We start from the raw sequence: 14,197 nt of genomic DNA on the forward strand, positions 1-14,197 counted from the left end.
CTTGTATTCCTTCAATGATAGTAGTAGAGTTTGAGAACTTTAATCTCCACCTCAATTTTGATAAATTTAAATCGTCAATTTTTTTTCTTCAAATTAATTTTGATGATCCATTACCTCCTCCTCTCCATTATCTATTAATGGGTAGGATTTGATTTGAAGAAAAAATAACGGTTTAAATTTATTATCAAGATTGTATAAAAATTGAGGGGGAGATTGTAGTGCCCAAAATTAATTCGGGCCCTTTATTTTGTCCTCAGAAGCAATCCGGTCCATTTATAAGTAATGAATAGGTAATAGAGAGAAGGGTAATGTAGAGAATCCGGACCGAATGGAGAGGATTCATATGGATAGAGTTGTTGTAATGGCTGGAGAGGAAATTATACTTACTTTGGATTTTACACAAATCATTATCAATTTGGCGGTTTGGATTTAAATCATTAATAATGTCATTTTTTCCCGTCTAAAAAAATACGGATTAACAACTTATCAAGACGAAAGAAGTAATATTTTATAGTTGGAACGCTGATACGCCTAGGCATATAAAAATAATTCAAAAGTACACCGGTGTACAAGATTTTGGTACTCCTCTAAGTCATGTAATCAATTCTAATATCTGCTTCATTCACATATTCAATTATCTGAGGTTCGCTCTTCACTGTTGAACTCCTCTTCTGTGTCTTTTTCGCCTTACCTTGTTTCAGGCAAACCATTACTTCAAGAAGATGCGGTCACAATCTCTATCTCACTACGCCGAGTCTCAACAACGACTTGTTTCACCTGTTGTATCTCTAATTGTGTTTTGGGGTATTCCAAATCGAATGTCGTACGGGCAAGAGCATCTTTTGACGCCTCTACTAGAGCTCTTTTATTGGCTATGCGGTATGCTCATTCTGTGGGCCTTAGTTCTGTTTGTTTTCAGGTTACTTGTTGTAAACTATCTTCAGTTCTGGCAAGATCTTTGCCAGTACCAATTAGTGTGCGGAATTCCTTCCGAGAAATCCGCTTTGTTTATCTTTATCCTCACTGATGCATGTAAGCTTCCTGGCTACAGGCTAACTACATGTACACGTGTTTGTTTTCTTTAATATAATCAGTTTATTATTGTCAAAAAAAAAATTCTAATATCTTTATATTGGTTAGAGGGGTACGTAATAATGTGGTACCCCTACGTACCCAAGGATTACTCAGCCGATAATCCCTAGTCCAAATATGTAACATTCCAACGACGGAGTATAGTATAATTTAAACGGATTATATTACTTAATTTGGAAATGCCTGTTGGAGCGTTCGGTATTCTAATTTCCACGTGAATCATTTGGTTACTTGATTACGTCATCTCATCGCAGACCTATAGGCAATATTAAGTCTTGTGTGGCCCACGTGACATCCATTTCTTGCACCATTGATTAGAGCTGGCCATCAGCACGGGCTGACCCGGCCCGGCCCGGACCCAGCCCGCCCTAGCCCGTTATTTTATGCAGCCTGACCTGAACCGAACCGGCTCGGCCTTAGCCCGTCGTTAACCCTGGCCTGGCCCGGGTCCTGAAATTCCAGCCCGGCCCGGCCTTGACCCGCCATTTTAGCAAAAAAAAAATAAAAAAAATAAAATGGTAAAGCCCGCCAGCCCGGCCCGGCCTTAGCCCGCCTCTGGTCCTGGCCCTGGTCAAGCATATCCCAGCCCAGCCCGGCCCGGGCAAGCCCGTCTCTTCCCCCTGGCCTGGTCCGGGTTTGACCAGGAGAGCCCGGCCCGCCCCCTGGCCAGCCCGGCCCGAGTACAGGTCTACCATTGATTGTGTATTCTCTCGTAAATATGTTAAGTAAGAAGTACTCCATGGAAGATAAGTCCCTTCTCCCTTGAGCAGTTGAGCTTCGGTAGGTCGCACTTTAGACGGCACCTTAAGTGACCATGTTTAAATGGTATTCGTAACATTTTATGTTAGATGTTCATATCTGACCATAAAAATGGTCACAATAGGTCGTCTGACACGAGAATTGTGTTTGAGCTTATACGATCCTCTCTAATTCTGCATTATTCACCGTCCGTTTGTTTTCTTTTCGGTGAATGAAATTTTGAAGAAGGTTGCTAGTGAAGTGAAATCTTGGAGAGTTAAAAAGACCGTTAAAGTACAATATGCCTATTATACTACTCCCTCCAATTCACCATTTTCTTCCCCTTTCCTTTTTCCACAAAAAATAAGAAATTGAATTTGGACCACACAAATCAACCCAAAAAAGGAAATAGGGAAGAAAACCTGAATAATCCGTTTAAGGAAATAGGGAAGAAAATGGTGAATAGGAGGGAGTATATACTTATAACATCACAATTTGTTCTTGGAGTAGCGGTAAAACGGTGGCGGATTTAGAGACGTTGCCGTTTGTCCCTCCTGAAAAATAAAAACTTTAGCCTTCATTTTTCCGCTATATATGAAAATTTTGGTTGAAATGGGCTTGGACACACAAGATTATAATTCAGCAAGCACGCTTAATCGCGTTCTTAGGCGTAAGTCCGATCGTAGTTATTTATGCAATTGATTAGTTTGCCGAAAACCAAATGTTTTAGGTATATCCATAATAAATTTCCCGTGTGATGAGTCGAGTATTACCCACATAAAATGATAAGACATAAATTAAAGTGTCTAGAAAATTACAAATGACTTATCTTTATCTATTCAAGTGAGTTTTATTTGATTCGTCACAAAATTGTGACGAATATTGTCTATCACAAATGAGAATTTGTGTTAGTTATAAATCAAGACAAACGTGGTGTAAGGGAAGATGATCGTGAATAAAATAATATATAGACATGTGGATTAGAATAGGTCAGGCATGCAGACTCAATTGGGTCAAACATGTTAACCTATTTAATCGACATAAACCCGGTCCATTTTTATCTCAAGATCGTCAACACTTTTATCCAAACCTTCTTTATTATAATTTTGTGTGTCCAAGCCCATATCAACCAAGAATGTGGGAACCGAGCCTTTGGTTTGGTCATTAAATTTACAAGCGTTATTGATAAAATTTATCTAAATCTTGAAGTATAGCACAATTGTGCATTCATATTTACGCCCTTAATTAATTTATCTTTATATTTAAAGAATGTTACTCCCTTTTTATTGAAAAATAGTTTACACTTTCCTATTTAAAAGGTATCAGTCAATAGTTTACACTTTTTTTCTAGTAAATAAACCAGCCCATATGGGTGAGGTCTATTATATTTCCTCCTCATTTCAAGTTGTTTTTGATTTTTTTTTAATAATTATAAAATCATTCTTCTCTTATTACCTTAATAATCATGTAGAAAACAATTGTAAATTATTGACCAAAATAGAGGTAACATTAATTTGTCAGTTGACCATTCAATTCAGTAGTTATACTCTAACTCATAAAGAGATATCACATGTAGACATCTAGTGTCCCACATCAATTAAGATGAGAATTACGCTTTATATTATCAATTGATTTTAGAATGAAATCTCTTTGATCTTGTAAGATGAAATCTCTATTCATCTAACGGATGTGAGCCTAGCCTACACAGTTAATAGATCCTACAACCAATTGTATCCAGTTGTATGCTCTAGAACCCGAGCTATATAATAAATTTTTCGAGTTTTGTTTTAAAGAAGTCGAGTTATATCATAAAATTTCTGAACTCACTTAAACATAAAAAAAATTAACTTTAAGAAAGCTCAAAAAAATTACACATAAGCTCGATATGATATAACTTGGTTGTATGATACTATTGTACCACTGGAGATATAATGTTATTTGTGTAGCCTACACATGTGTGTAATATAATATCAGTTAGTCTTGCTGAAGACGGGTCGGAGCAAGTGACGGGTAATGTCACTCACAAAACGGATAGGGGGGACAAGGTGCGGACACCCCCATGTGCTTCCCTCTCTCCTCTATTTGGGTCATTTGTGAGAGGAAATGGTATCCGTCACTCCAAAGTGACGGATACGTGCCGTCTTCAATGAGATTTTGTGATATAATATAAGATCTCATGGTTGTTTGACTTAGGTTCGATGAACTAAATACTGGTGCAACCAACAAGTGTGAAAATGACTTTAACCCATAAAGAAAGGGCGATGATAACGTCATTACCATTTTTGTTAATGCCACTCAAATTGTGAGAGAATGAATAGTAAGATACCCATATAATTGACTTGTAATTGAGTGACATTAACAAAAATGGTAGTGGCGTTAACATTACCCACTAAAGAAATGTTACATAAGTATCCTCATCTTATCGTCGATTAGTTTTAGAATGATCTCATTATACTTTTACGGTCCGTCTCATTGTCACCCACTATCCGTCATAAGCTGAAGACGGGTAGTGACCCTTTCACAAAATGCAAGTGGAAGGATAAGTGGGGTATCAATTTTCCCCCACTTACACTATCCATTTATTTTGTGAGAGGAACACTATTCATCTTCAACTTATAACGGATAATGTTCGTCTTCAATGAAAATTTGTGATACTTCTGAGAGGGATGAGGGTGGGGCAGGCTCATACAGAGATCACAAGTTGGCCAAATAAAGAGGAGCAAACACAACTATATATTAGGATATTAGGCCCATTAGGATTTAGTAGTGACGGCTACGTCACGATGGTTGTCTCTAGGGTTTTAGTAGTGCCTATGGTTTCTTGTAAGGTATTATAAATACCGATCATTCTACTTATATCAAGAACACAACAACTATTATCAATATAATTCCTTTATGCAATCTCTCCCCTCTATAATCTTATCATGGTATCAGAGCCTCTCGCTCTTGAGGCCTAAATCAAAATTCCGCTGCCCTGCCGGTGGGCTAATAATTTACATCGCTCACCGGCAGGATTCATGACCTTTTATTATTTTAAAAAAAATGACTAGTTATTTAAAAAACAAAAAAAAATAGAAAGAAGTTTACCATGGCCGATCAATAGATTGTGCGTGGGTAATGGGTATATTGCAAATTTGTAACCATGTGAGGCAAGGTTTCATGACCTTCGTACCTCTGTTCATGGGAGTCAATACTCTGTTAGCCATCTACCTATGTTGACTATATTACATTATACTCATTACAAGAGAAAGATCTGCTTAATTCCTCTATTTTGAATCTTGATAAATGATTTCTTTTCCGTTCAAGGTGGTGCTTAAATTGACTGGCGAGTAGTTACGCAATTAAATTTGGAGTCCGAAAAACTTAACGTTCTCCAGATCTTGAAATTTTGACGGATAATTTTCCGTTTTATTGATATTTGTCAGGTTCGATTAGGGTTCCTGCAAATTAACTCATACTTTCGACAAGTCCGAAAAAATTAACGTTCTTGTTCGAAGAAATTTTCTAGCGAGTTTATACTCGTTTACCAGCCTTGCGGAAATGGAGATCTTTAATGAAGATGAAGAACAGATGACGATTTCTCTTTATATTTTTTTTTCTTTGTATTTCTCCAATCTTTTCTTTGTATTTCTCCAATCGTAAAGTTCGTATTATGTACTGCCTTTACGATTGCGGGAGGGTATTAGGATATTAGGCCCATTAGGGTTTAGTAGTGACGGCTACGTCACGATGGTTGTCTCTAGGGTTTTAGTAGTGCCTCTGGTTTCTTGTAAGGTATTATAAATACCGATCATTCTACTTATATCAAGAACACAACAACTATTCTGAATAGGTCTATTGATAAGTTTAAATGATTAGTGTTTAATGAGATTAAATTAAAAGTATTACTCATATTAACACAATGCACTTTTTTTTTCTCACCATCAATGTAAATATGTAATACCCCGTATTTTCTAGTAGTGCACTCGGCCGAGTACAGCAGGGTACTCGACCGAGTGGCACTCTACTCGGACCGAGTATAGTGGACCGAGTGCCTCTGGGCAGTTTGGCCCAGCTCCTGATTGTGTCCACTCGGCCGAGTGGTTGGTGCACTCGACCGAGTGTACGGGTGCAACTGCATTATATTACTAGGAAACCTTAACTAAATAAAAAGCCGAGGTTGTTAAAAGATGGACAATTGCATAAAAAGAAATCTTCAAATTAAAATAATGAAGTTACCCTATTTAGTTTCAGTACCAAATAATAAGTATTAAATCAATTTCAACGAGTATTCGATTTAAGTCATAGACTGGTTTATCTCACACCGGCAGCCTCTAATGTCCTCTGTTACTCCTCAAATTTTGTGAGACCCCTTTGTCTGACTTGAGAAATTATCCGTGTGATTTACGGACATTTTTGTTCCAGGACCTTAGAATCCCGAAAAACGTGTATTATACACTTTAATTTGAGCCGTTCGAGAGGCCGTTCGAGATCGTGTTTATTTTTATCCCGGTTTTTCTGCCACTTGACTAGGGCCGCTTCAGGAGTTACTCTATTCAATTTCAGTACCAAATAATAAGTATTAAACCAATTTCAACGAGTATCCGATTTAAGCCCAAGTCTAGTTTATCGCATACCGACATCCCCAAATGTCCGCTATTGCTCCTCAAATTTTGTGAGGCCGCTTTATCTGACCTAAGAAATCATTCGTGTGATTTACCAACATTTTTGCTCCGGGAACTTAGAATCCCGAAAAACATGTATTATTCACATCAATTTGAACGTTCAAGAGGCTGTTCCGGGTCGTATTATTTTTCTCCCGGGTTTTCTACCACGTGTCTAGGGTCGCTTCAAGAGTTAACCTATTTAATTTCAGCACCAAATAACAAGAATAAAAACCAATTTCAACGAGTATCCTATTAAGCCAAGGAATGGTTTATCGCACACCGGCAACATCAAATGTCCTCTGTTGCTACTCAAATTTTGTGAGACCCCTTTTTCTGACCTGAGAAATCATTCGTGTGATTTACGGACATTTTTGTTCTGGGACTTTAAAATCACGAAAAACGTGTATTATATACTTCAATTTGAGCCGTTCGAGAGGCTGTTCTTGGCCGTGTTTATTTTTCTCCCGGTTTTCTATCATGTGTTTAGGGTCGCTTTGGGAGTTACCCTAATTAATTTCAGCACCAAATAACAAGTATAAACCCAATTTCAACGAATATCCGATTTAAGCCCGAGACTATTTATCGCACACCAGGCGGCCTCAAATGTCCTCTGTTGATACTCAAATTTTGTGAGACCGCTTTATCTGATCCGAGAAATCATCCGTGTGATTTACGAACATTTTTGTACTGCGAACTTAGAATCCCGAAAAACATGTATTATACACTTCAATTTTAACCGTTAAAGAGGCCGTTCCAGGTCGTATTTATTTTCTCCCGGTTTTGTTACCACATGTCTTGGGTCGTTCCAGGAGTTACCCTAAATAATTTCATCACCAAATAACAAGAATAAAAACCAATTTTAACGAGTATCCTCTCTAAGCGCGGGACTGATTTATCGCACACTGATAGCATAAATGTCCTCTGTTGCGCTACTCAAATTTTATGAGCCCCCTTTTTTCTGACCTGAGAAATCATTCGTGTGATTTACAAACAATTTTGATTCGGGAACTTAGAATTCCCGAAAAACATGTATTATACATTTAAATTTTAGCCGTTCGAGAGGCCAATCCGGATCTTGTTTATTACTCTCCCGATTTACAAACAACTGCGGTTTTTACGTGTTGGGCTTCAAGAGTGAGCCTTGATATAAATACCCTCTTTTTGAGATTTTCCCTTCATTATATAATCCTATACATTTCCAAACTTCCCCTCTACCTTTCAAAACCCTCTCTAAATATCCCAACAACCTTATCCTTTGAAAATCTTATCTTATCTTGAAGATTTGGGGTTCAAGCCTTCACCTTTTTATTTGTTTACATTTGTATTTTGTAAGTCATTAATTATCCTTTTTTCTTTATTTATTTTGTTAGTAAACCCTAGATTTTGGAAGAGTTGTCTTATGGGAATTTAATTAGGGTATGTGATAATTCTTATATTAATTGTTGTATGAGGAGTCTTCCTAGAGGAGCCCTTCTAGTGTCCTTGCTTTGGCTGATTGAAGATTTGCAAGAGGTAGGGTTTCCTTGTTCGGTCTTAGTTAGGGCTGGCACCAGTCCAATACCAGACCGGACCGAAACCGGTTTGGAACGGAACCGAAATCGACAAAAATCATGGATCGAGACCGGACCAAAATACAAAAAGTTCGGTTCGGGACCGGACCTGAAAAATTTCAATCCAAGACCAGACCGAAATTTGTCATTACATGCCCACTGTTACAAATTTCGGTCCAAAAATTCCGGTCCATTGGACCGGATTAAAAATATAATTTTAAGAAAAAAAATTGCAAATATCTATAATTCCGGGAATTTCGGTCCAAACCGGACCGGATCAGAAAATACCGGTCCCGGGCCGGACCGAAAACCGGAATCTTAGAAAATGGTGGACCGAGACCGGACCGAAATTTTTAATTCCGATCTAATTACGATTCCGGTCCATTAGATTCCGGTCCGGACCGGATTATGCCCACCATTGTCTTAGTAATATGATTGTTTACATTTGTGTTAATTGACATGAATTTCATAATACATGTCACAATTGCATTATAATATGATTAGTAGTTTGGGAATTTATGTTGGTTGCATACTAATATTGGGGTGTTATGTTGGTGAGTAAAGGACTAAAAGGTATTAACTTCATATTGTCATTTGGGTTTGCATTATAACATGAAAAAGGGAGGATTGTTGATTAGTAAGTTAGTTTAATGATGAACATGTGCATTAATGTAATATTATGATTCATGATAATATGGAAAGGTATAATCGGCATTTGTCGTATGCATTGGCTACTTGTGGATGTTGGAGGGGATTCTTGGTGGAGTATTGATGTAATGTGTTAGGTTGTTGAGGAGGTGTAAAACGGGTTGGAAGACGTCTTACGCTTGGGTCGCCTCTTGAAACTTCTCACTCTAAGAGGGAAGTGCACGTTCATGACTTGAGTATATATATAGAGGGACTCGTGTGGTGTCACGACATCTGGCAGGGGTGTGGTTAGCGTCCGGTCTCGGCACTGTACGTGGGCGTGTCCCTAGTGTCTTGTTACGGACTGTGGTCGGGATGTTAGTGGCTGTATTGCGTTGCCGTCACCGGATTTATTAGAGGTGTGGTAATTGAAAGATACTTGTGTTATCATATTTCATTTATGCATGTCATGTTTACATTTTATATTGCATACACTTGTCATATAGTAGCACTCATATTATTGAGGTTGAATGTAAATATTTTTAAATATATGTGGTACATTATATGATATTTCCGATCATATGGGGAGTAGTGACTTGACATGTGGCATGTGCATATGGGTTAGTTCGAGGCTTGGAGCGGCCCTCACTTTAGCGTGTCGTCACTTTTCTTGTCTTAACTTTTGACATTTAATTAGACTCCATTTTATTTAACTTGGGTTTGTTTATAGGATTGTTATTTGAATCCCCGAATATGTAATAACTTCATTTAACTATATACGTATTTATCGTAAATGCCTCTTTTTCGATTGTTCGCACTACAACCTTGTGTAGCCAAGTTGTGTAACACACTCATTAACTAGGATGGCATGAGAGAAAAGTCTCCCGATTAATTGGGGTGTTACAATCCATACAAAAGAACTAACAGTTAAGCGTGTTTTCTGAAAGTAGTCTTAGGATGAGTGACTTTCTGAGAAGGTTCTCGGGATACGCATGAGTGAGGACAAAATATGCTGAAAAGGACTCGTGTTGATCCGTGGGCCAAGTACATAGCCTGGCGAATTATCACGAGTAACCGCTCCCAGTCTACGTGAGACCAGAATATTACAGTCTATCAGTCATGGGTACTAATACCATGTGAGAAAATAATCGACATTTTTAACTAATATTCCCCCACTTATTTCAATTTCTGTAGCATTTTGAAAAGGATCATGTCCATCTCTTTTTCTCCATTAGATCATTCAAAATAAATCCCGGTTGTTAAAAGGAAAAGGAGAGAATCTAAATTGTTAGGTTCATCTTCCATATGCAAGTAGGCACAAGTGGGGTCATATGGTCCAAAATAAACCATTTTTCTATTGATTTTTGTGTCAAAAGTAAAGATAAATTTTCAGAATCTCGAGTTTCCGTTCTATTTTATCATATACAGAGTATTACGAGTCTCCACCTATACAAATAGTCAAGTATAACTTCTTTTCCATTTATGATAAACTCTACCAACTCTACCGAAAATAAACTCTAGAAAATCTCAACACCGATAAATCAATAACCCGGAAAATAAATTAAAAAAATTAAAAAAATGAAATGTTAGGAACTTCTCCTCTTTCCCTCTTCCCTGCAACTTTTCACCCTTTTTACAACCATCTTTAGGACCCTTTTGTCAGTTTCCACCAATCACCACCTCTTTTTTTTTTTACATTCCTCCTTTTCATTTTTCACTTTACTTCAAACCCAAAAAAACCCCCAAATTTTTTACATTTTTTTTTTCAAAAAAAATTAAAAATCAATTTTTAGGGCATAGTTTTTACTTCTTAGATTGCAAGGAGCGCTTTCATAAGGTTTGTTATAATGGGTCTTTATTATTTTATTTTATTTTAATATTTTTGTTCATGTTAATTTCTTGATTTTGTAATTTTCGTTGTTTTCAGCTTGATTAATTAATTAGATTATTTAATTGTATGTTTGAATTCGACCCGGAAATAGTTTAAGTTGTATGAAATCTGATTTGGGTATTTTTTTGTTTCATGTAATTGTGTGTATAATGCTGAAATATATCATGTTTATTGAAATTAGGGTTTACTAAATTTATTAGATTTGTAAATTTTTATATGGGATTTTGGGTTTCTTACTAATTTTACTGTTTTTCTGTAGATTTTAGTGGACTATGATTTTCCGACATTTTTGCTAAAATGTGGAAATTATATATTTATTTATTTTTGTTGTTAAAAATTTGGAAAGTATTATTGTTCTTCGTTGTTAGTGAGAAAGAAATAAAGAGATCTTCAGAGGGGTCCAACTTTGACAATGTTTGTGTACCGATGCGAATCGAATTTGCGCAAATACATGTGTAAGGCGGTGTTACACAAGTATATTGTAAAACGGGTATTTGATAACTACTTTCACTTCACCACTAATATAGCATGATTTTCTTGTGGTATGGATCCGTTTTACACGATCTTTGTGTAAAATCGCCTCACACAAGACTACTTGTCATCTTTGTTTGTATTCTAATAGATTTATATATACTCATTTAATCTTGGTTTCCCCATTTGTTTATGTTGTATTTGGACCCGTAGTCCTGTATGATAGTAACATTAATCTGTGTTTAGAATAGTATCCTGCAGGCTTACCAAATTAGTTTGATGCCCTCGGATTGCAAACCAATTCCCATTGCATACCCATAATTGCATATTTGTTTCTGGGGTTTAATTAAATTCTCTGTATCAGGTAATTGTTGATCTGTGTTGCGTATTCGTATTGGGGTGTATTATGAGTTAGGCAACCTGGGTATTTTCCAGAGTTAGAGGAGGATTAAGGGCACGGGAGTCGGGAACTTGGTTTCCAATGTATGCCCACCAATCCGGGGCCTAATTAAAAATAGTTTATTGATTTATAGTTTTATACTAGATGATGTTTGAGGGAATTTTATTTAGGCTGGGAGACAAATAAGGATGTCCCGACTTCCCAATATAGAACGAAGTATGATAATGATGAAAATTTGATAGAATGATATTCACTACATGTTTGATAGGTACCTGGAATATCTGAGAATAGTTTACCTTTTTGAGTTTCATTGCTTTTCTCTTGTTTGGTGGAGTACTACTTTGAAGTGGTTCTTCAATGCCTTTCTTTTTCAATTTGTATGTTCATATTTAGTTACTTTCTTTGAGGTATCTGGGTCGGGTTTCTTTATTCTCTTACTTTAATCATTGGAAATTTTTCTTTGCTGGATAGACCTGGTATTGTTATTGAGAGGTTTGAACTATGTTCCCGATGGTGTCTGGATGTTATTGAAGAGAGAATTTCGTAATTGTCATTTACAAACTGCCAGTATATAGGAGTAATACTAATAAACTTAACATTTTTGGTCGAAATATAAAGTCCATCAAACCCGACTCATTTTGTATTTAACTTTCGAGTCCCTTACTAAGCTGAAAAGAAAGATTATTACAAACTGCCAGTATAAAATGGGAGCCACTGAATATCATGTATTGAGTTCAACGACGACGTTACCCCAATGCTTCGGGAATTCTAGTTATTAAATGGCTGCTATTTCAAAATAAAACAAAGAGCAGACAACTTCATGTGCAATTTGTTTAGTGCTGTAAAAGAAATCACCTATTTTGAGTCTAATAGGGAAAACCTTTTTGCTGTAGCTAGGGATAAGATGTGTTTGCAATGCTCGCTTAGACGAGATCCTAGTTGGATTATGACTCTTTATTGGCATTTAGTTTTTCACTTTTATAATGTCCTTGTGCCTGCCAAAAATGGCAAGGGAAGGCTTGTGGTGGGACCCTTCCCTGGACCCTCGCCAAGCAGGGACGCTATCGTGCACCGGGCTGCTCTTTTTATAATGTCCTTGTGTCTGCCTGTAATAATTTATGTGTAGAGAGGAGCTACACGGCAATTTTTTTAATTTTCTTTTATGTTGACGGGTTTGGAACTTAGTAGTTAGTACATGAGTATTACCTCTTAATGAGTTTACTTGTTAAGCTAGCTGACTTTACTTTACCGCTGCCTGCGGTGAATTGTTTTGGTGTTCTTAAATCTTATTGATGAACAGGTTTTCAACAGAATCTTGTCTACTAATTTTCGACAAGTCATCCAAGGTTGTTAACTGAAGTACGCTTCCAAGAACATTTCGTGTGTTTTCAATACGGGGACCATCAAATTACTCCAATTTGCTGTGTAATGATCATCTGGGTTCTACTACTTACATAAGCTAGGCGGCAGTTTTTTTACGAGAGTCTCGACATGCAGAAGCCAAAAAAGAGAACTTCACCAAAAAAGAAGGTGGACTGGTTAGAGTATCTCAATGATTGCCTGCCTGCACTAGTAATACCTATTGGCTCGAGATTTCAAGTTGATATCCCAGAATGTAAAGGCCCATCTTATGATTCAGATACTGCAAGGCGGTTAGGTACCATAATTTGGCCACGTCGATACAACAATGGACCAATGGAGGAGCGCAAAATCGGAAATGGAAGACCTGATTCTTGTACCTGTTCTTCTCCCGGGTCTGAACAATGCGTTAAACTTCACATATCTGAAGCAAGGAAGAAATTGCAATCCGAGTTGGGATCTGCGTGGAAGACGTGGAAATTCGATGAGATAGGTGAAGACGCTGGCAAATTGTGGACATCAAAGGATAAATTGAAATTTGACAAGCTTGTCAAGACGAATCCATTGTCTGAGGGTAAAAGTTTTCTGAAGCCGGCTGAGGAAGCGTTCCCGTATAAAACCAGGAAAGGTATTGTGAGTTACTATCTCAATGTCTACGTTCCTAAGCGTATTAGCATGTTAACTAGATCAGGTTGCAAAACGTTGGATAGTGATGATGACGAGATTCAGGAGACCTCTACTACTACCAAGAATTCGAATTCTTTGAAAAGAGTTCGACCTAATCATGTCGATATTACAGAACTTGTCAAGTCACATTACTTGACTGGGAGAAGATGATGTGGCAAACCCGTTCAAATGCTGTTAACAGATAGATTTGGGTAGTTCAGACCGTTTCCCTTTATGCTCCCTATCGTGGAACAAAAAAAAATTAATACTAGGAATAGTAAAATTTTGGAGTTATACATTGCGGTGGGGATTTTGTTGCGACAGCGTTGTTAGAAAGTCGAGAGATGGCATGTAATTAGGGATTAGTAGATCATTATGCTGAAATTTTGTTAATTCTTGTTCGTTCAGCGTCAATTGTGCGGAAACGATATTTTGTTGTTAAATCTGAGATATAGAGTTGGACATATGTATGTATGGATGAATATTACCTGCCAAATACTGGTGCTCTGGTCACTGTTTTTCGGTGCACAAGAGATGTGATGCAAAATTGCACCTGGAAATTGTTGGCGTTTTTTTTGTGTCCTTTAGTTTAATATGCTTTGTCTCGTGCAGATATCAGTTATTTTAGCTCGAAAATTATTGGTGGTACTCATGACTTGGGCGTAAAAACCATTCGCACCCAAGTTGTATTTATGGGCGGACTTGGCACTGTATAAATGTGTGTGTCTTCCCATGCTATATGACCAGCTTATGTTTT

General features: G+C 37.2%; 1 protein-coding gene across 1 annotated transcript; it reads left to right on the forward strand.

Annotated features, from left to right (window-relative positions):
* The first annotated feature begins 10,140 nt into the window (after positions 1-10,140).
* LOC141637516 (AT-rich interactive domain-containing protein 2-like) lies at positions 10,141-14,011 on the forward strand. The gene is made up of 2 exons (XM_074446994.1): positions 10,141-10,490; positions 12,716-14,011. The coding sequence occupies exon 2, from the start codon at positions 12,907-12,909 to the stop codon at positions 13,609-13,611; it is 705 nt and encodes a 234-aa protein (XP_074303095.1). The 5' UTR covers positions 10,141-10,490; positions 12,716-12,906; the 3' UTR covers positions 13,612-14,011.
* Positions 14,012-14,197: the final 186 nt, after the last annotated feature.

Source organism: Silene latifolia, unplaced genomic scaffold, assembly GCF_048544455.1.
Source record: "Silene latifolia isolate original U9 population unplaced genomic scaffold, ASM4854445v1 scaffold_119, whole genome shotgun sequence".
Lineage (NCBI taxonomy): Eukaryota > Viridiplantae > Streptophyta > Magnoliopsida > Caryophyllales > Caryophyllaceae > Silene > Silene latifolia.